Source organism: Anomaloglossus baeobatrachus, chromosome 4, assembly GCF_048569485.1.
Source record: "Anomaloglossus baeobatrachus isolate aAnoBae1 chromosome 4, aAnoBae1.hap1, whole genome shotgun sequence".
NCBI classification, from domain to species: Eukaryota; Metazoa; Chordata; class Amphibia; order Anura; family Aromobatidae; genus Anomaloglossus; species Anomaloglossus baeobatrachus.
This window is the reverse complement of record NC_134356.1, coordinates 57,101,386-57,125,044: the sequence shown is the minus strand read 5'-3', so window position 1 is coordinate 57,125,044 and position 23,659 is coordinate 57,101,386. Positions and strand designations below refer to the sequence as shown.

Here is a 23,659-nt window from a genome sequence, read left to right as displayed (position 1 = left end):
CTTTGTCTGTCTGTCTCTTTCTCCGTCTGTCTCAATCTCTTTCCCTGTCTGTCTATCTATCTCTGTCACTTTCCCTGTCTGTCTCTTTCCCTGTCTGTCTCTTTCCCTCTCTTTCCCTGTCTGTCTCTTTCCCTCTCTTTCCCTGTCTGTCTCTTTCCCTCTTTCTCTGTGTCTGTCTCTTTGTCTGTCTCTTTACCTGTCTTTGTCTGTCTCTTACCCTGTCTGTCTCTTTCCCTCTCTTTCCCTGTTTCTTTTTCCCTGTATCTGTCTCTTTGTCTGTGTCTGTCTCTTTACCTGTCTGTGTCTGTCTCTTAACCTGTCTCTCTCGTTCCCTCTCTTTCCCTGTCTGTCTCGTTCCCTGTCAGTCTGTCTCTTTGTCTGTGTATGTCTCTTTGTGTCTGTCTCTTACCCTGTCTATGTCTGCCTCTTTCCCTGTCTGTGTCTGTCTCTTTCCCTGGCTGCATTGTGACACACCAACATTCCATATAAGGGCGTGGCTGCACATTCTTCTGAAGTTCTGGCTGCTATGTATACATATATATACACACTGTATTACGGTATATCAGTGGGGGCAGTATTTCAGTTTTCTAGTGCAAATTAGAAAATGATCTTTAAAATTACAACATAGTACCAACCGTTTAATTATAGCAGATTTAGGCATTAGCAATAACACTTTGAATCATGCCATTTTTCTGGCTGTTTTTTTCTACCCTCAATTTAAAGAGAATTTTTCTCCCATTTTTTGGGGGGGGAGGGGGGGGCGTCTGAAATACATTTTTACAGTACCGAAAAAGTGAATGAGATCCGTGAAAATCCAAGATGTGAAATCATTTTTTCCACATCTGCATCATGTCAATTCTTTCAGCGTATTTTTCCCTGTTTTTCCACTCATTGAAATTAATGGGAAAAGAATGCAATTAAAAACACTGCATCTTTTTTCTGCCAACACTTTGGGGTTTTTTTGCAGCAGAAAAATTTCTTTTGAATACAAAATGTACACACATACCCTAAATCAAGTTTGTAAGTTCCATATAAAATTTTAAATGGATAATTTTTTTATTAATTTTCCAAATTACAATATTTATGAAAACCTTTTTTTTTTCAAAATTCTTGCAGTTTTTAAGCCTAATACTAAACTTATGCTTCCAGTTCTGTATAGGAGAGTTTTCAGTAGGTTCATTATCAACCCAGACAGGATTACAATGTAGGCAACACCTCGATACACAGCAGATAACAATGGATGAAATATTCACAATAGGTGATATCACAACTTAACTCCCCCCATCCATGCACAATAATCAGAGATGAGAAGTGGAATTGAATTCTACTTTAATTTTACAAAAATCCACTGTCTCACCAGGGCGAGGGAGAACCCAACATGCGGTGTAAGAGGAGGAACACACCAGAGAAAATAAAAAGGAAGGCCTTGATGCTAGGGAGAGGAGAGAGGAGTATACCACCTAACTCACTTGTGACTGATTCCTGAGCTCCCTAACATCCCTAGATGGGTCCTTCCCCCATGACTCGATGATGTGCCTAGGCCCTGGCTGACCCTGGACTTGCGCTGACTAGTACTCAGGCCAGCAAGATGCTAGTCTTACTACGAATATAAAACCAACATGAAGAAGTGAGGACAAGGGAAAACAAAAACAACAAAAACTAAAATTCTTAGAGGGACTCCACCAATTCCTGCTGGAAAGAGAGCCACAGCTTTCTCCAGAGACAACTCCTTCACAGGTCAGCATAGAATGAACTGTAGCCAGCATAGGAGAGAATGAGAAGTAAGCTTATATAGCAGAAGAGAGTGGCTGCAGCAGAAATTAACAGCTACAAGTCAATCTCAGCAGGATGGAAAAATAGAAAAGAAACCTTAACCCTTTCAGCACTGAATAGAATTAAATACGCTCCTACTGAAGATATAGGATGAGTGGGTTTTAAAATGGATCTGCAATCAACTAAACACTGTGACCTTCTTATGCCAGATACCCCCGAGGTCTCAGCAGGGAGTGACACCCTCCTGACATCCATACTCACCAAAATGTGTATTTTTTGTAATTTACTTCTGCTCGGATTCAGAAATATGGCATAATATTCTGAACCATAATGTGCTATTAAATCATCACACTCACCCCACAGCCCCTTCTCTACTCCCCACTACCCATCCAGTAGTCGCTGCATCTTCTGATCACCATCACTTACGTTGGAATTTTTGGTTCCCTTACGCTGCACCAGACGTCCGGGAGTCATGACGCTCAGAACAGTTGTACACAGGCATGCGGTATGTCAATGGCATCACGATATCATGCCTGGCCTGTGCAAAACCCTTTCGGGCGCTCTGACACCTGAAAATTGGGTGTACCATGAGAGGATCGAAGACTCTAACAAGGGATCAGAACATATGGTGAGTAGTGGCAGTGATCAGTGGAGAGCCGGACAGGTGAGTATAACGATTTTTTAATTTTATGTAAAAAACTAGCCATAGTACCCAGGCTGTCTCTGTCTCTTTCTGACTCTCCCACTCTGCCTCCCATTCTCTCTCCCCCTCTCAACCACTTTCACACTCTCCCACTCACCACCGAAATCATATTACCTGACGCATAAGCTGTCTTATATGAAGAATGTCCTTTGTGGTGTCCTGTACAAGCCAGGTCATCACAGGTACTGCAACAACACACCCCACACCCCGGCTAGGCACACCTAGGTCAAACACAAATCCTTGTTGCCTTCCTCCAGGGGCTGATGTCCACACCAGGGGGTGGGCCAGGCGGTTGGTCCTGCCCACCGAGGAGTTCACAGTCCTGGAGGTGGGAAAAGTAGGCAGATGAGTTTTGGAGTTGGAGAAGTGAAGTGGTAGAGGAGCAGCCTGACTGTGTCCGGGTGCGTGGCCCGGGCACATACAGCAAGGTTGGCAGACGGTGGTGACCGTCTGCAGGAGAGGCTGATTGGAGCGAACCGTAAGGACCGGGGACGGGCAGTGGCCCAACGGTACCGGATCGGGGAGCGAACAGACCATTCGGCAGGGCTTACGGACCCCGACCAGGCTAGGAGTCGCCGTAAAACTGGTCAAATCCGTTAGCGAAGGGAACCTCCGGGGTTTCCCAGCAGTCAAGACCTGATTGAACGCAACAGCTCACACCGTGAAGGCAAACACAGTAACCGCCAAGGCTACAGTTCCCAGGGCCAGAGCCTGCGGTCAAAAGGGGCTCCCTCAGCATCCATCCAAGCTGGGGAGCGGGTTACCAGTGGGAACCCATTGGAACCGTAAACACAACACAGGTGCAGGGAAAGGCAGTCACCATCAACCTACCGGGAGGAGAACAACCGCAGCCGTCTGTGGGACCCGTCCATCCAGCCGTTTGTTTTACCGGAGACTTTGCATTATTCATTGGCTGAGTGAGTACCACCGTGCTGTGTGGCACAGCGCTTCCCCCGCGACCCTGCACCTCACCAGGGCCCGTAACCCGCCTGTCATCCCTAACCCTCACCGGGGCCCCGGGACAACCAACCCCCCCTACCCACGGAGCGGAGAACCAACAACCAAGCTGCTCCCTGTCATCGCTCCCGGGATCCCCGTCCAGAGCAGTGGTGGTGTCACAACCTCACCACAACCGTGGGTGGCGTCACGGACAATATCCCCAAACCACACCACCCCCTTTCACTCACGGGCGAGGAACGCCGCTCGAGTCCCCGGTATCCGGCCCACCGCTCGATCCACCACCGAGCAGCAGCAGCAGCCGGACCCGAGCAGGGGGTAGCGCAGCGTCCCCTCCTCCGCCCGCGACACCTTCACTGCCTATAGCAACCAATCAGAGTTCCTATTAATGACCTGTAGCCAAATAGCAGAGCTTTGATGGGTTGCTATAGACCACCTGATAAATATCCAGGCTTCAGCCCCCGTCACACACAGCGAGATCACTGAAACGTCACAGGTTTTGTGACGTTATCAGCGACCTTGCTAGCGATATTGCTGTGTGAAAAGCAGCAGCGAGCGGGCCCCTGTTGCGAGGTCGCTGATCGTGACAAAACGATCAGGACCATTTTTTAATCGTTGGTCTCCCGCTGTTCAGCACACATCGGCGTGTTTGACGGCAGGAGACCAACGAGCGCCCGTTCTGAGTAAGCAGAGAGCCGTCGTTACACGAGTCGCTGGCCGCTATGGAGATCTGCCTGATTGACAGCTCACCAGTGACCATGTAGTGACGTTCCAGCGATCCCAGCAATGGCAGATCGCTGGTCAGATCGCTGGTGCGTTGCTATGTGTAACGAGACCCTAAAGGGGGCTTTACACGCTACGATATCGTTAATGTTTTATCTTCGGGGTCACGTTGTTAGTATCGCACATCCGGCGTCATTAACGATATCGCAGTGTGTGATACTTACCAGCGACCTTAAGCAACCTCAAAAATGGTGAAAATCGTTCACCATGGAGAGGTCGTCCCAAAACCAAAAATTGGTAATGATTGATTATCGATCTTGTTCGTCGCTTCTGCGGCAGCACACATCGCTGTGTGTGACACCGCAGGAGCGAGGAACGTCTCCTTACCTGCCGCCGGCCGCAATACGGAAGGAAGGAGGTGGGCGGGATGTTACGTCCCACTCATCTCCGCCCCTCCACTTTGATTGGCCGGCTGCTTAGTGACGTCGCGGTGACGTCGCTGTGATGCCGAACGTCCCTCCCCCTTGAGGGAGGGATTGTTCGGCAGTCACAGCGACACCACCGACCAGGTAAGTACATGTGACGCTGCCGTAGCGATAATGTTCACTACGGCAGCGATCACTCGAAATCGCATGCACGACGGGGGCAGGTGCTTTTGCATACGATATTGCTAGCAATTGCTAGCAATATCGTAGCGTGTAAAGCCCGCTTTACTGTCAAAGTGAGGGTAAAAATTTCCCCTCAAAACATAGGCTATGATGTTCCATGAGTCAAATGAGGCAGCTGTGCAAAATATTGGGATTGTAAATGCGACCGTGAGGATTCCTTTAGCAGATATACACACACACACACTCATAAATACACACACACATAACGCACACATACATACACACACACACTCATAAATACACACACATACACACATAAACACATAACGCACACATACATACACACACACACACATACACACATAACGCACACATACATACACACACACACATATAAATACACACACACATACATATACACTCAACTTTTTATATTACATTAAAAAGAAAAACAAAACAGCACAGCGGGCAAAACATTTGCTGTAACTGTAAAACTGCGAGAGGGGTTTTGTCCATTGAAAATGTGCACCATGAAAAAACTTTGCAAAAAATTAATTATAGGAACTTAATTTTAGGGCAAAATCAGCTGAACAGATAAATATAAATGCAGAAAAATAATTCTTAGAACTATTTTTTATTATTATTAAATCTCTTCTTATTTTGTCTTAGAAGTGATTGACAGAATTTGACAGCATTCCCTGTATGAGCGACAGGGGAGTAATTATAGCGCGACGTGTAGAGTTTTGAGTTTCACTTTGGCCCTGATGTCTGAGGAGGCAACAAGATCCCTGTAGAATAATATATCATGAAATATGTGAACGTTTATTGTCCATTTAATTGCAGCAGAACTCGGGCTCTTTAAGGAGCAATTTTGTAAAACTTGTTTTTTAATGTTCCTTTATGTATTAGTATAATATTACTTAAAGGGAACCTGTCAGCAAGTTTGTACATATGGAGGCAGAACTAGGGATGTAAAGGCACTTTTCCCCACTATTAAAAATGATACCTTCTTCTATAGATGCAGTCATAAGAAATCAAGTGCAGACATAGTATGCAAATCAGGTTGCAAGTGCACTGGAGGCGTGTCAATACACTTACAAGAAGAAGGTGAAGTGCAGTGACACGCCCCCAGTGCACTTACAGACTGAATTGCATGTAATTCTACGTAAATAGTACACTGGAAGACTCAGTGTTGGACCTGGGGAGGGTGAGTAAAACACAATATGATTTTATAAAATGTACATATGGTAAGAGGTCTTCTGAAACCAAAATATGGCATATACTGGAGATCAAAATTAAAGAACAACACACAATTTCCTAAATGTTGCGGTCATTGTGTAGTCCTATGTGATTATATGCTAATATGAGTATTTTAAGCTGATTTCATAAATTGAATTTATTCTAAAGCACATAATAAAAATGTAAATGAGATAAATGTAAAAGAACACTGATCAAAATTAGAGAACACTTTCAGATCCCTGCAAGTTATTGGTGTTATTCTGGCACCTGGTGCTAATTTCCTTAATTATCTGACAAACCCCATGTAACTGGCAGCCTAACTTTCCAGTTTGCAAGAATAATGTGCAGTTCCAATGTGACTGAAACCCTCCGGCAGCAGGTTGTCTATATGAGGGCCAAAGGGGTGACCTTATCAGCCATACCAAGAGACATTGGTCGTTCCAAGTATGTGATTTTAAGAATATTGCATCTTTACAGCATCACAAACGCTTTAAAATCCCCCAAGAAGGCTGGTCACTCTCGAAAGACAAAATGCAAGAGAGGACAGGATAATGCGGAGAATTTCCGTGGCTAATTGTTTTAACACTGCAGCTGGAATTGCTCGGCAATTCAGCACTGAATAGGGTAAGGATCTGTCTCGTCATACAGTGTCACGACGTTTAAGAGGATTTGGACTGAAAGCCCAGGCAATACTTTCCTTAAAAAAAGGCTTCGATCTCAAATCCATCTTTTCATATCAGGTCTTTTATATTAATGTATATCTAATTACCTAAAAAGTGTCTGTAACAAGAATTACATGGCCATTTTTTCCCCAAAACAGCACCACTCATATCTGCCATTACTACCTCTTGTGGTAGGGCATTCCACAGTCTGACTGCTCTAACTGTAAAGAACCTTTTCCTATTTAGCTGCTGTAACTTTTTAATTTTTCTTTCAATGGAACTTTTTGAGGGCATGTAAGACCTCATTCACATGTCACTTTTTTACATTCAATTGCTATCAGGTTTTCTTCTCTGATAGCATTCTTACCCATGACAGTCTATGGGGCTGTTCACATGACCATGCATACTCGTGGAAACGTGTCCGATATTGATCCAAATGTCAGATTAAACTCAGTAATGAAAGTCTATGGGTCCATTAAAATAGAATCAGACGGCACAAACTTTTTTTTATTGCTTTTGACTTAGATTTATTGCTTATGACTTTCCATCAAGTTAGGGGACCCTATGCTACCCCTAACCTTAGGGATACTCCTGATGGTGGAAATGACTGAGTCTCCTTTCTGGCCCTGGTCCTGACCATTTCAGATCTAATTCCCCCTTCTCCTCCCTCCAAGGAGGGTCAGGACAGGAGTGTGATGAAACCCACAGATAAAGACAGACAAGGGAAAACCAAAACTCTGTCACACAGCAAGACAAAAAGATATTCAGGTGGAAAAATAAGGTACAAAACAACAGGGGTAAACTCCACAACCGCACCAAGCAATGAGCACAACTTTAACCAGAAAGTCTGGGACACCACATGTCACAGACCAACAAAGAGAAACTATAGCTGGCATAGGTGGAAGGATTCAACCAGCATAAATGGGGGAGCAGATGTGATAGGCCTTCCACAACATGTGATCAAAGGAGCAAGCAGACCAGCAGAGATTAAGGGGTACTTTGCACGCTGCGACATCGCAAGCCGATCTGCAAAGCCGAGCGCGATAGTCCCCGCCCCCGTCGCAGCTGCGATATCATTGTGATAGCTGCCGTAGCGAAAATTATCGCTACGGCTGCTTCACATGCACTCACCTGCCGTGTGACGTCGCTCTGGCCGGCAAACCGCCTCCTTATTAAGAGGGCGGGTCGTGTGGCATCACTGCGATGTCACACGGCAGGCGGCCAATAGGAGCGGAGGGGCAGAGATGAGCGGGATGTAAACATCCCGCCCACCTCCTTCCTTACGCATAGCCGACGGGAGCCGCGGTGACACAGGTAAGAGATGTTCCTCGCTCCTGCGACTTCACACACAGCGATGTGTGCAGCCGCAGGAGTGAGGAACAACATCGGACCGTCGTGTCAGCGTAATTATGGAATTTGCCAACGCTACACCGGTGATACGATTATGACGCTTTTGCGCTCGTTAATCGTATCATCTAGGATTTACACACTACGATGTCGAGAGCGACGCAGGAAGTGCGTCACTTTCGACATGACCCCACCGACATCGCACCTGCGATGTCGTAGTGTGCAAAGCCCGCCTTAAGCCCGCTTTACACGCTTCAATATATCTCACAATCCGTCGTTGGGGTCAAGTTGTAAGTGACGCACATCCGGCATCGTTTGTGAGGTATCTGCGTGTGACATCTACGTGCGATCAGGATTGAACGCAAAACCATTGATCGCAAACACATCGTATCTTTGTCTAGAATTGAGCGTTTTGTTGCACGAACCTAGTCAATTGTAACGTGTGACATCCCTCATACGATTGTGATGTCTGAGGCTATGTGCGCAGGTGTGCGTTCTGCACCGCAGCTTAAAAAAGGTCCACTTCAGAGCGCAGCTGAAAAGCTGCGTTCTGAAGCGCCTCACAATGTCTGTCATTCACTAATCTCTGTCAGTCGGTCACTATCTCTGTCCCTCACTCTCTGTCCATGTCAGTCTATCCTCCTCTCTCATATACTCACCGATCCCCGATCCCCGGCTCTGCACGGCATTCACACTGCTCCGGCGGCTTTTACTGTTTGGAAAAAGCCGGCCGCCCATTAAACAATCTCGTATTCCCTGCTATCCCCGCCCACCGGCACCTATGATTGGTTACAGTGAGACACGCCCCCACGCTGAGTGACAGGTGTCACACTGCACCCAATCACAGCAGCCGGTGGGCGTGTCTATACTGTGTAGTGACATAAATAATTAAATAATTAAAAAAAACGGCGTCCCCCAATTTTAAAACCAGCCAGATAAAGCCATACGGCTGAAGGCTGGTATTCTCAGGATGGGGAGCTCCACGTTATGGGGAGCCCCCCAGCCTAACAATATCAGCCAACAGCCGCCCAGAATTGCCGCATACATTAGATGCGACAGTTCTGGGACTGTACCCGGCTCTTCCCGATTTGCCCTGGTGCGGTGGCAAATCGGGGTAATAAGGAGTTAATGGCAGCCCATAGCTGCCAATAAGTCCTAGATTAATCATGTCAGGCGTCTATGAGACACCTTCCATGATTAATCTGTAAATTGCAGTAAATAAACACACACAACTGAAAAATCCTTTATTAGAAATAAAAAACACAAACATATACCCTGGTTAACCACTTTAATCAGCCCCAAAAAGCCCTCCATGTCCGTCGTAATCCAGGATGCTCCAGCGTCGCTTCCAGCGCTGCTGCTTGGAGGTGACCGGAGCTGCTGAAGACACCGCCGCTCCAGTCACCTCCACGCAGCTAATGAAGACAGCCGCGCGATCAGCTGAGCTGTCACTGAGGTTACCCGCTGTCACTGGATCCAGCGGTGGCCGCGGGTAACCTCAGTGACAGCTCAGCTGATCGCGCTATTCACCTCAGTTGCTGCGTGGAGGTGAGAGGAGCGGCGGTGAGTAGCGCGATCAGCTGAGCTGTCACTGAGGTTACCCGCGGCCACCGCTGTATCCAGTGACAGCGGGTAACCTCAGTGACAGCACAGCCGATCGCGCGGCTGTCTTCAGTTGCTGTGTGGAGGTGACAGGAGCGGCGGTGTCTTCTGCAGCTCCGGTCACCTCCATGCAGCAGCGCTGGATGCGACGCTGGAGCATCCTGGATTACGCCGGACATGGAGGGCTTTTTTGGGCTAATTAAAGTGGTTAACCAGGGTATATGTTTGTGTTTTTTATTTCTAATAAATGATTTTTTCGGGGGTGTGTGTTTATTTACTGTAATTTACAGATTAATCATGGAGGGTGTCTCATAGACGCCTGACATGTTTAATCTAGGACTTATTGGCAGCTATGGGCTGCCAATAACTCCTTATTACCCCGATTTGCCAACGCACCAGGGCAAATCGGGAAGAGCCGGGTACAGTCCCAGAACTGTCGCATATAATGTATGCGGCAATTCTGGGCGGTTGTTGGCTGATATTGTTAGGCTGGGGGGCTCCCCACAACGTGGAGCTCCCCATCCTGAGAATACCAGCCTTCAGCCGTATGGCTTTATCTGGCTGGTTTTAAAATTGGGGGGGACCGCACGCCGTTTGTTTTATTTATTTAATTATTTATTTCACTACACAGTATAGACACGCCCACCGGCTGCTGTGATTGGGTGCAGTGTGACACCTGTCACTCAGCATGGGGGCGTGTCTCACTGTAACCAATCATAGGCGCCGGTGGGCGGGGAAAGCAGGGAATACGAGATTGTTTAATGGGCGGCCGGCTTTTTCAAAATAGTAAAAGCCGCTGCAGCAGTGTGAATGCCATGCAGCGCCGCGCCGGGGATCGGTGAGTATATGAGAGAGGGCTGCTCAATTCAGTTACTCAGGAGTTTAGCGGTCACCGGTGAGCCCTTCACAGGTGACCGCTAATCAGGACGCGACACAGACAGAGCCGCAGCATGACCATGAAGCCGGGTGAGGTTCACCCGAGTTCATTCTGACAGTGCGGCTCTGTCTGTGTCTGCTGTCATCTGCCATTCAGCTCTGCTACATGGCTGTCTGTGTCTGCTGTTAGCGGCCATGTAGCAGAGCTGAATGGCAGATGACATAGTAAAAACGCATCCCTACACATTACACACGCTTGGCAAGTCAATAAATAAAAAAAAAAAAAGGTGCCCAATGCATACGTCACAGAACACATGATCTAAAGGATCGCACATAAAATTGATCAATTTAACATAGACTACTAACGCTCGTGTGACAGCAAATGAACGACCTACGTGCAATCTCATTCAATCGCATATGCGACCTGGGCGTGTCACATCGCATACGAGATCGCACAACAAATTGTAAGGTGTAAAGCAGGCTTTACTCTGCCTATGAATCAGCACAGAACAGGTCGTCCCCTGAGTCTGTGGGAGTTGATCCCAGATTCCAGAGAAACCATCAGTCATATTGTCAGAATCTGTAATGTGAACAGAGCCCGAAGTCGGCGAAGTTTGTGCAAAACTCTGTGTGACAAGAACAAAAAGGACCGGGAAAAAAAACGAAAAAGAACCCCAAAATCAGGAGAACAGCGGCTTTTACAAGAGAGAAATAAATTACATATTAATGGCAAGTGACAGGTTCTCTTTAAGGACATTGAGAACAATTCTTTAAATCAAATCTGCTAATACTACCTATGGGCCAGTAGTGTGAACAGAGCCTAATATTTTAGCTCCTAAATGTTGCATACAACCTAGCAATTTCCGTCTATTTCTAATGTAATAAAAACTGGCCTAAGCCCTGAAGAACAAGACTACATTTAGTCCCTGGCACCTGGTACCGGATTTTTTTTTGCAGTACATGTGGTCCTGGATGTGATGGTGCTACTGGTGGGTTTAGCAATTCGGATTCGGGTGTTCTATACAAAATTCTGTTGCTATGGAAACATCCGCTGCTGCAAGAGGCAGTTTTCCTGTCCCATAAAAAAAAAAAGAGCGGAGAGGTCCATGGTGCTAGGGAGACAGATTGAACCTGACAGGCTGCTCATAAATGATATAAAACATTAATAAATCCCTGGCACTCCCGTACTGTATATGTGAGAGTGCACGCAGCAATATCACCAGGATAGCAGAAACAGAATATTGTGCCGCTCCCGGCTCCGGCTTTGCCTCAGTTAATGTTATTGTTGATGTTTACTTACTATATTACTACATACCAAAAATAAACCCAAGCGGGAAATGCTGCATCTGCAGGAATGCTAAATTTTACAGGCTGGGAATCGATTACTGGTACATCTGTTTGTGGAAATCACATGAATAGACAACTTTTTGTAGTTTTTAGAGTTTTTTGTGTTTGTTTTCTTTTATTCTATGGTAATTGTAGCCACATTCTATGGGACAAATACGTTCCCGGTGAGAATTTTTTTGTTATTCATTATTCATGATTTATTTTCTTCAATGTTGTACAATTAAAGGGAATCTGTCAGCAGGTTTTTACCAACTAATCTGAGAGCACCATAACGTAGGGACAGAGATCCTGTATCGAGTGATGTGACACTTATTGGGCCGCTTAGTGTAGTTTTGATAAAATCACTGTTTAATCAGCATGAGATCATCATTAGAGGACTACTTGGCGTGCTTCCAGGTAGTCCAGCATATGCCTCAGCTCTGTATAACTGCTAGATCTGCAGCAGAGAAAACATTGAGTTTACTAAAACGACAGCAAACAGCTCAGTAAGTGACACATCGCTGGAATCAGGGTCTCTGTCTCTACATTATGCTGCTCTCAGTTGGGGTAGCAAAAACCTGGTGACAGATTCCCTTTAATAAATTCATGTACTGTAGGTCGATATCTGTGATGCAACTCATAAGTGTTTCTATATTTATGGAAACACTTCATCGATATATCCCTCCTTGCAATTTGTTTTTATATCTGCCTGGAATATAGGAATCAAACCCTATGGCCATGTGCACACGTTGAGTATTTGGTGAGTTTTTTTTACCTCAGTATTTGTAGCCAAAACCAGGAGTGGGAGATAAATACAGCAGTGGTGATGTGTTTCGATTATACTTTTCCTCTGATTGTTCCACTCCTGGTTTGAGCTACAAATACAGAGGTAAAAAACTCACCAAATGCTAAATGTGTGAACGTGGCCTCACCCTTTAGGATGACAGGGTTGGTCACACGTTGAGTATTTGGTGAGTTTTTACCTCAGTATTTGTAGCCAAAACCAGGCGCATGACAATCAGGAAAAGTATATAATGAGATAAAAATCTCACCAAATACTGAGGTAAAAAACACACCAAATACTTTCCATGTGAATATGGCCTCACCTTTTAGGATGACAGGACTTGTCTTAGGCCACGTGCACACGTTGAGTATTTGGTGAGTTTTTTACCTCAGCATTTGTAGCCAAAACCAGGAGTGGGTGATAAATCCAGCAGTGGTGCCCGTGTTTCCATTATACTTTTCATCTGATTGTTCCACTCCTGGTTTTGGCTACAAATACTGAGGTAAAAAACTGACCAAATACTCAATGTGTGCACTTGGTCTAAAACTAGTCCTTTTATCCTAAAGGGTGAGGCTATGTTCACACGTTGAACATTTGGAGAGTTTTTCTACTTCGTAAGCCAAAACCAGGAGTGGAACAATCAGAGCAAAACTATATAATGAGGTAAAAAAAACTCACAAATACTCAACGTGTACTCATGGCCTTATTCTCTTCATCCCCTTTCATCGTGGGTTTGCTGTACCCAGTAAACTGTTATACATTGCTGGAATCAGGGTCTCTATCCCAACATCTTCTTGCTTTTAGATTACATATAGAAAATCTGCTGACAAATTCCCTTTAATATGATGACCTAATCCGAGACATCACTGAAAGCTATTGGGCTGTATGCAAGATCATTCTAAAATGTGTCATTTATAATACTGATGTATTTTTAAAGAGGTTATCCACTACTTTTACAATGATGGCTTATCCTTGGGATAGGTCATCAATGCCTGATAGGCCGGGGCCTGAGACCTGGCACCCCTCGCTGATCAGCCATTCTCAGCGGCGCCGGCAGCAACAAGTGGCTGGAAGTGCTCAGTTATGGACCTGCTCCGTCTTCTGGTTGTAGCTTCGAACGGATACTGCACATCCACCTCCAATTCAAATCAATAGGAGGCGGATGTGCAGTACCCGGCCGCCTCTATCAGAAGATGGGTCAACTCTGGATTGTTGTGGTCGCCAACATCAAGAACAGCTGATCGGCAGGTGTGATGGGTATTGGACCCCGGTCAATCAAATATTGATGACCTATCCTAAGGATAGGCTATCAATGTAAAAGTAATGGATAACCCCTTTAATTAGCTACACTTGGTCCCCTATAGCTATACATCTTGCCATAATTAACCGCTGCACATTATAGGTATTCAGCATAGAATTGGCCAGGGGAAGGCAGGAAAATATCGGAAGGAGATGGTGCAATGACGGACAGTAAAATCTGCGCTGTTTGAACAAGTGGACTGAAAACAAAAGAAGGAGGTTTGTGGGCAGATGTCACCTAATTCTCTTCGAAATCCATGTGAGAAGGAATATGCATCTTTATCTTCCCCATTGTAGTACCCCTAAATTGATGTTACATCATCATTGGCAAACATGAAATTGTGCTTCATGGCGTTATAGAGGATTTCCACATCAAAGGTTGTTAGGAAGTGCTTCAAATCTACCAATAAGCCTCAAATTAATTTAGCAAAATTTATATTATTATCATATATCATTCACTTAACCTCTTACAAAACCACTAAAACTCAAACTTAGACAATGGACCACCAGTATTGGATCTGGCAGTGAGTTGATGCTTAACCTCTTGTGAAACCACTAAAATTTAAACTAGCCCATGAACTATTGGAAGAAAGTAAACCATCAACCTCTTCCAAACCATAAAAACCCAAGCTAGCCCACGGAGAATGAGTATTGGGCCTGGAAGACAGTGGACCATTAGACTGTTGTAAAACCCAAGCCAGCCCATGAATCACCGGGAATGTGCATAAAACACAGTGGACCATCAGCCTTTTTTAAAACCATTAAAACCCAAGCTAGCCGATGGATTCCTGGTATTGAACCTGCAGGGAGTGGTGAACTATCAACTTCTTGTAAGATTATTAAATCCCAAGCTAGCCCATGGATCACTGGGGCTGGGCATAAAAGACAGTGGACCATCAGCCGTTTTTAAAACCATTAAAACCCAAGCTAGCTGATGGATTCCTGGTATTGAACCAGCAGGGAGTGGTGAACCATCAACTTCTCGTAAGATTATTAAATCCCAAGCTAGCACATGGATCACCGGGGCTGGGCGTAAAAGACAGTGGTCCATCAGCCTTTTTTAAAACTATTAAAACCCAAGCTAGCTGATGGATTCCTGGTATTGGGCGTGGAAGGCAGTGGAACATTAGCCTTTTGTAAAACCCAAGCCAGCCCATGGATCACCGGGGCTGGGCATAAAAGACAGTGGCCCATCAGCCTTTTTGAAAACCATTAAAACCCAAGCAAGCCGATGGATTCCTGGTACTGGACCAGCAGGGAGTGGACCACCAACTTCTCGTAAGACTATTAAAACCTAAGCTAACCCATGGATCACCAGTACTGGGCCTGCAAGACAGTGGACTATCGTCCTCTTAACACAAAGGCTGCAAAAGTTGGCAGCAAGTCATTAGACCAGAGACATAATAGTTAATCATATAATGGTAGTCATTACCAGACTATAACACAACACCTACAAATATGCCAAACATTCATAAAAACAATAATTTTTATCTGTTGATGAGGTTATAAAATATAACTGACTGATTACATTGGAATTAAGGAAATATAATATAACACACTATATATCCATAGACATTTTCATATATAGTATCACATATATTTTTACGAGTGTTTCACCATTGCTTCTTCCTAGGGCAGATGCTGCCCCAGGAAGAAGAGATGGCAAAACTTGCAACAGGCATCACAAGGTAATATAAATTCCCGCTACAGCTTTGACTTGCAAAACATATCTGGTTATCATTAGGATCTGTAATATGCAGGCCTTTTGGTTACTAAACCTCAGAAATATATAAGTGATCCCCATTATTTAGCACTGTGCATATTCTTTATATAGGATATATTTGTTGTTTTCTTTTGGTTTTCTATGGGTTTTGTAAACAATATCATATATGTATATGAAAATATCCCTTGATATATGGCATGTTATTATTATTACTATTATTTATTATTATAGCGCCATTTATTCCATGGCATGTGAAAAATGGGCATACATAAACAAGTACAATAATCCTAGACATTTCAAGGCACAGACTGGAACAGGAGGAGAGAGGACCCTATCTGCGAGGGCCCACAGTCTACAAGGATGGGGTGAGGATACAGTAGGTACCACGATTCTTCATGTGCAGAGCATCTTGCCTTTGGAGATGCTCTCCTGCACTTTCCTGTGTTACTAAGCTAGCAGTGTGTTTGACAGCGCAGGATTCCATGTTGGTGCTGATTACTCAGTTGTCCCACCTTCCTGGTGATTGCTCAAGCTTCTTTACTGAGCATGTTCGCCAGTTGTATTTTCTGGTTCTGCAGTGTGCTGTTGGCTTATGTCTTCTAGCGTTCTGATCTTTGCTCTCTGAACCTGGACTGTTATTTGACTCCTCTCTGCCTGCCCCCTGTTCATGTCGTGACCTCCTGCCTTTTGACCTTGGACCGTTACCTGACCACGTCTCTGTTTGCTCCCTGAATCTAATATGTACTCTCTTAGAATTCTGACCCTCGGCCTGTACTTGACTACTTCTGCTTACTCCTTTTTCTGACTTCTCTTCTGTCTATACTAGCCATAAGTAGTGTCTAGCATCACAGTACCTGAGGGTAGAGATGGTCGTGCGACGCTATGGTGAACTGAGGGCTACTGAAGGTTGTAGGCTTGTCGGAAGAGGTGGGCCTTCAGGTTCCTTTTGAATATTTTATATTATATTTAATGTATATCTAATGTAATCACCCAGTTTATATTCTTTAACATCATGAACAAATAAAAATCATTGTTCTTATGGAGGTGTAACTATCATACTCTTGTAAAACCATTAATACCAAAGTTAGACTATGGACCACCTGTATTGGGTCTGGTATTGAGTAAACCATCAGCATTTTGGATATACCGTTCAGTAGACCCAATGGAAACAAGTAGACGACCAACAATTAAGGAAAAACAAGAAATACTGATAGAATACAATAAAATAACAGAGAGAAAGGAGTTTAGTACATTCCAGGTGGCAGGATATTCTCCATCCCTAGATGACAAATATGACTGTCGTGTAGGAAAGAGTGTGGATGGTATGGGGTGGGGGTACAGCAGGAACCTGTGCCTCCAGTGTTAGGTACCAGAGGGGACGCTAAAAAGCCATTCTGCTTAGATTCAGGGCTAGTGCTGGGAACTGAAACCAACCACTGTGAAAAAGAAAACCCACCTGGACCTCTGGTATAAATTTTTGGCCTACAAAGTAACTCGTAACTCATGAGTCGATAGCTTTTTGGTCTCAAGTTACATAAGAGCCCACATCAACCAGCTGGTTTGGGGGTGTCGGCAGTATTTATCCACATTTGATAATTATTTTATTGGGTACTCGAGACTGACCTATATTCGGATGCTTCAGGAGACGACAAATTCTTGCCTCACGCTCCAGTTTCTGATGATCTAAAAAGAGAAGAAAAAGAAACATAAGTTGTACCAAATTACAAAATTGGCGTCAAATTACCCCGACTCTCAGATGGGGCTGCAGCTCAAGTTCACTGGAATATTTGGCAGTCTATCCCACAAGTAATGTTGTAAAACGTCTATGTTGTAAGATTGATATGTTACTTAGGAGGCTCAAAAAAGTTCCCTCTGAAACTTTGTCCTAGGGATGAACGTTGGAGCTGATATCTGGTAAATTCAGGACAGACTATGTCATCAACAATCGGCTTTGATGTATCTACCCCCACAAATCTAATAAAATGAGTCAATGGATGCCAGGAAGTAGCAATAAAAGAAAAATAGGAACCGTCTGCAATGGTTGTTTAGTCATCGGAGACTAAAGCTTTAAAAATTGGTGGCTTTCCCAGTTTACATATAAAAAAAAAATTGTGTTCAGAAATAAAGTATGATATCACCAGGTACATCTGCTGGAGGTATTCACTGGAAATGTTTTTCAAAATCAAAAACTTAAGAATATAAGACCCTTTTTAGATAATGTTAGGCTCTGTTCACATCATAGCAAAGAGCTGGAAGCGTGGGGAGCTTTCTCCAACATATATCTGAAAAGGAGAGCTATGACGTAAACCAAGGTCTATGAGTACAGCCCTAATGACGGCAACTTGTCTGTACACGAAGGATGTAGGCCTCTACCAACCCGCATGTACAATCTCCATCATCTGATCCCTACAATTCGAAGACAAAAAGATGTTGGGGATTGGATGAGCTTGGGCTCCAATTTGTCAGTCATTCACTTCCAGAATGTCTAATATATTCCTGAAATTAAAAAGTAAGCATTTTAAAATTCCAGCTAGAGCTAGATAAAATGCTCATCATAACATCAAGAGGAGAAACTTTCAAAAAGTATTATATGGCCATTCTGACATGGATATTTAATAGAAATGAATGAACTCGTGGAAGTTCGGGTTCTCTGGGTTCAACCAGACTTTAGTTAAAAGTTCAGATCGGGACCTGAACTTGACCCAAACTTGACCCCAAGCCCTACATAAATCAATGGAGACATGAAAGTCTGTGCTGTAAAATGTTCTTAGAAAGGGCTTGGAGGCTGCAAAAGGAAACAAAATGGGGGGCAATTGTGGATGTGGAAAAAAAATAGCATGGGCTCCTGTCCCACCTCTTTTTGATCATCAATTCAGGTAAAAGAATTGGCTACAACCCTCAGCTGTCAGCTTTACCTTGGCTAGTTATCAAAAATAGAGAGGATCCATCAGTGGCTTTTTAAATGCTTTAAATAATTATTTTTTAAAAAATGGCGTGGGAACCCCCTATTTTTGTCAATTAGCCAAGGTAAAGCAGACAGCTGGTATTATCCAGCTTGGAAAGCCCATGGTTGTTTGACTCCTCCCAGCCTAAAAATAGCAGCCCTCAGATGCCCAGAAGTGACGCATCTAATAATACTTGTGCAGTTGATGTCAGCTGTGAATTGATAGCTGACATCAAGCCCAGGGGTTAGTAATGAAGGTGTCTATCAGACATCCCCATTACTAACCCAGCAAGTATAGAGTTAAAGAAGACAGACAGGCCGACACAGGGAAACAAATATTTGAATGATTACTCCCCCAATTCACAGCTGACATGAACCCCACAAGTATTATGTTATGCACTACCGCAACAAAGCAATCGGGAAGAGCAACGCAAAGTGCAGGAATTGGCACACCTAATACATGCACCATTCCTAAGGTGACTGCTGGATGCTATTTTTAGGCTGGGAAGGGCCAAATATCCATGGATCTTCACAGCCTGATAATACCAGCCCCAAGCTGTCCACTTGACCTTAGCAAGTTATCAGAAATAGGGGGAACCCCACATCATTTTTTAAAATTATTTACATCAATAATTTAAAAAAATGGCGTGGAATTCCCTCTATTTTTAAGAACCAGCCAAGATAAAGCATAAAGCTGAAGGTTGTAGCACGTTTTACCTGCGCTGATTATCAAAAATAGGTGGGAGCCCAAGTCATTTTACTTTTTATTGCTCACCGCAGCGTTCAGTCATTTTCCACATGCAATAAAGCTTGTTGATTGGCTGCAGCCTTTCAACAAACTTTATTATTATACGAATGGTACTTGAACAGTGTACCGGACACGAACCTCGAACTTTACAGTTTGGGTTCACACATCCCTAATTTTTAATGAAAGTACACCAGTCTCAACGGATTTCATTGCAGATTAAACTGTCAAAAGCGTTTTTTCAAATCTCCAGCGTGTCAATTTTTTTTCAGCATTTTTGCAGCAATATTCACCTGTTGAATTGGGGGGGGTTAATTCAAGTAAAAACGCATCAGAAATGTATGCAAAATAAAATATGCATATTTTATGCAGCATTTTTGTTGCACAAACCTTACGGGTATGTACCCATGAATCGGACATGAAAGCACCATATCTTCTCCTGCGGGCCGCGAGTGCTGTCTGCAGGAGAACACAGCTGCCCGTGCCCATGATCAGAGTTCGGGCCCTTGCGGTTTCTCTGTTCTTGCGGCTTCAGAGCAATAAATTGACATGCTAGGGCTCGGAAAGTCGCATTGCATGTCAGTTTATGCTGTGGGAAGGAGATTTCTAGAAATCCCATCTACTGCGCTTGTACTGTACAATGCAGCATTTTGCAAGCATCCAAAACAAATGTGAACCCCGATGTGGGCACATACCTTAAGACTGTAGTCACTCGTGTTATTTTTTGAGCACTTAATGGCAATTTTTAGGCACTTCCCTAACCATTGTCTGGTACCATGGGGTCAATGCAACCCCATGCAGATTCGCACACTTAGTTAATTTTTTTCACGGTGCCAGACAAGGGTTAAAGTGTTGCTAGACTATTTTGTTGACCAATGCTTTGTTACTTGAATAAAAAAAATAAAATCAAAGAGAACCCTTTAAAGGGAATATATATGCATAAAATGACCTATAGTTTAAATATATATATTTTTTGTGTTAAACATATTCAAAAAAAGTTAAAAAGTTCATAAATTTTGCAATTTTCACAGTGATCACTAAGGGTACCGTCACACTTTAGCGACGCTCCAGCGATCCCACCAGCGATCTGACCTGGTCAGGATCGCTGGTTCGTCGCTACATGGTCGCTGGTGAGCTGTCAATCAGGCAGATCTCACCAGCGACCAGTGACCAGCCACCAACCCCCAGCGACGCGTGGAAGCGATGCTGCGCTTTGTAACTAAGGTAAATATCGGGTAACCAAGCGCTTGGTTACCCGATATTTACCTTGGTTACCAGCGCACACAGCTTAGTGCTGGCTCCCTGCACTCGTAGCCAGAGTACACATCGGGTTAATAAGCAAACTGCTTTGCTTATTTACCCGATGTGTACTCTGGCTACGTGTGCAGGGAGCAGGGAGCTGGCACTGGCAGCCTGAGAGCGGCAGACGCTAGTAACAAAGGTAAATATCGGGTAACCAAGCAAAGCACTTCACTTGGTTACCCGATATTTACCTTGGTTACAGCTTACCGCAGGCTGCCAGAAGCCAGCTCCCTGCACATTCAGATCGTTGCTCTCTCGCTGTCACACACAGCGATGTGTGCTTCATAGCGGGAGAGCAACATCCAAAAAATGAACCAGCACTGTGTGTAACGAGCAGCGATCTCACAGCAGGGGCCAGATCGCTGCTCAGTGTCACACACAGCGAGATCGCTGATGAGGTCACTGGTGCGTCACAAAAAACGTGACTCAGCAGCGATCTCGCTATGTGAGAAGTACCCCTAAGTCTAGTGTTTGACTTTTCAGCAGTCTCTTTATCATTACAGGCAGGATTGCAATAAAAGGTGACACCTTTATACATAGCAGATAAGGTAAACTCCAACATTCACAATAGGTGATGTCACAGCTCACCCGATCACCCTTTCTTCACCATTTATCTGCCCTGATAAGAACATGCTCATTACATACCTCTATACAACTAAGCACTGCCTGAGGTAGACCACTGCTGCTAATGTCTGCACAATTAGGGCTCTAGTGTTGTTACATTTAGCCATTGATATCAACTGAAACATTTCAAGCACTGATATAACTAGAAAAAAAATATAGAAATCTGATGTTTATGACAACTCTGTTTAATCCAGAACAATAAAGATGAATGTTTTAGGTGAATTTACGTGCTCACTTAGGCACAGCAGGTATATGACAGCTGCTCTTAGCATTTTGTGAGCTGAATAATTTACACCATGTTATATACTCTTTGTATCGCATTATGTAAGGATTGTAAAGATTTCAAGGGAATCTGTCAGTAAGATCAATCCTCCTAAGAAGTCTACAAGCACATGTACTGGAGATCATAGGAATCTGAATAAAATGACACCTTGACATCTGCGATCTGATCTCTTATGCCAGAGAAATCCCTTTTTCTTATAGGTAAATTAGCTATTAAGATCTATGGGCTGGACATAGATCTTCCCGAGGCTCTGCCTCCAGAACTTATAATAAATGAAAGGAAGCGTTACCAATGTGAGACATGTAATGACTGACAGTCTGCTTTCCAGTGTGAGACATGTAATGACTGACAGTCTGCACTCCAGTGTGAGACATGTAATGACTGGCAGTTTACTCTCCCATGTGAGACATGTAATGACTGACAGTCTGCTTCTCCAGTGTGAGACATGTAATGACTGACAGTCTGCTTCTCCAATGTGAGACATGTAATCACTGACAGTCTGCATTCCAGTGTGAGACATGTCATGACTGACGGTCTGCTCTCTTGTATGAGACATGTAATGGCTGACAATCTGCTTTCCAATGTGAGACATGTAATGACTGACAGTCTGCTTCTCCAGTGTGAGACATGTAATGACTGACAGTCTGCATTCCAGTGTGAGACATGTAATGACTGGCAGTCTACTCTCCTGTGTGAGACATGTCATGACTGACGGTCTGCTCTCTTGTGTGAGACATGTAATGGCTGACAGTCTGCTTTCCAATGTGAGACATGTAATGACTGACAGTCTGGTTCTCCAGTGTGATACATGTAATGACTGACAGTCTGCTCTCCCATGTGAGACATGTAATGACTGACATTCTGCTTCTCCAGTGTGAGACATGTAATGACTGACAGTCTACTCTCCCGTGTGAGACATGTAATGACTGACAGTCTGCTTTCCAGTGTGAGACATGTAATGACTGACAGTCTGCTCTCCTGATCTACATGTCTCACACAGGTAATGTGCCCCTGTAAGTTAAAATAGATTTGGAGGCAGATTAACAAGAAGATCAGTATCCGGCCCAAAGATCTTAACAGTTCATTTACATGTAAGAAAAATGTCAATTTCTCTGGAATAAGACATCGGATCACAGATATCAAGGTGTCATTTATTCACAGTTCTATGACCTACATGCCCATATAGATGGCTTAAGAGGATTGACAGAAACTCCCTTTCAGTGCATATAAACTCAACATTGAAATTGCAACGCCAAAAAAGAAAAGTCGTGTAAATACAGAAAAAACAGGATCGTTAGACATGTTAATAATATGCAAATGATGAAAAAGTGGAAACAAAATTTTAAAATCATTTTGATTTATTCAGCATCGATTATGATGAACACCAAGTTCAGAAATCCCAAACTTACAGCCTCAGCTGCTATCAATGAGGATATTAATGGTTGTCTGAGGAATGTTCTGCCTCACTGATTGTACTTGGGCAAACCATCAAGATCCGCTGCTGGCAGCTGCCGAAAAATGACATACCACATGGTCTGCTCACAGTGAGGCTAAAGGGGGCTTTACACGCTACAATATCGTTAATGTTTGGTCGCCGGGGTCAAGTTGTTAGTGACGCACATCCGAAGTCATTAACGATATCGCAGCGTGTGACACTGACCAGCGACCTTAGGCGACCTCAAAAATGGTGAAAATCGTTCACCATGGAGAGGTCGTCCCAAAGTCAAAAATCGGTAAGGGTTGTTTAGCGTTGTGGTTCATCGCTCATGCGGCAGCACACATCGCTATGTGTGACACCGCAGGAACGAGGACCGTCTCCTTACCTGCCGCCGGCCCCAATGAGGAAGGAAGGAGGTGGGCGGGATGTTAATCCTGCTCATCTCCGCCCCTCTGCTTTGATTGGCTGGCCGCTTAGTGACGTTGCGGTGACGTCGCTGGGATGCCGAACGTCCCTCCCCCTTGAAGGAGGGATTGTTTGGCAGTCACAGCGACGCCGCCAACCAGGTAAGTATGTGTGACGCTGCGTAGCGATAATGTTCGCTACAGCAGCGATCACAAACAATCGCATGCGCGACGGGGGCGGGTACTTACACGGTCGCTATCGCTAGAAATTGCTAGCGATATCGCTACCGTGTAAAG

The 23,659-nt window shown here is 44.3% G+C and overlaps 1 protein-coding gene across 3 annotated transcripts in view; it reads right to left on the bottom strand.

The window, feature by feature from the left end:
• Positions 1-23,659, bottom strand: part of CAMK2A (calcium/calmodulin dependent protein kinase II alpha) — a 342,928-nt gene that overhangs the window by 156,901 nt on the left and 162,368 nt on the right. For all 3 annotated transcript variants that reach the window (XM_075344361.1, XM_075344363.1, XM_075344362.1), the window contains exon 3: positions 17,246-17,305. In XM_075344361.1, the coding sequence (XP_075200476.1) occupies positions 17,246-17,305 (60 nt within the window). The remainder of the gene's footprint in view (positions 1-17,245; positions 17,306-23,659) is intronic.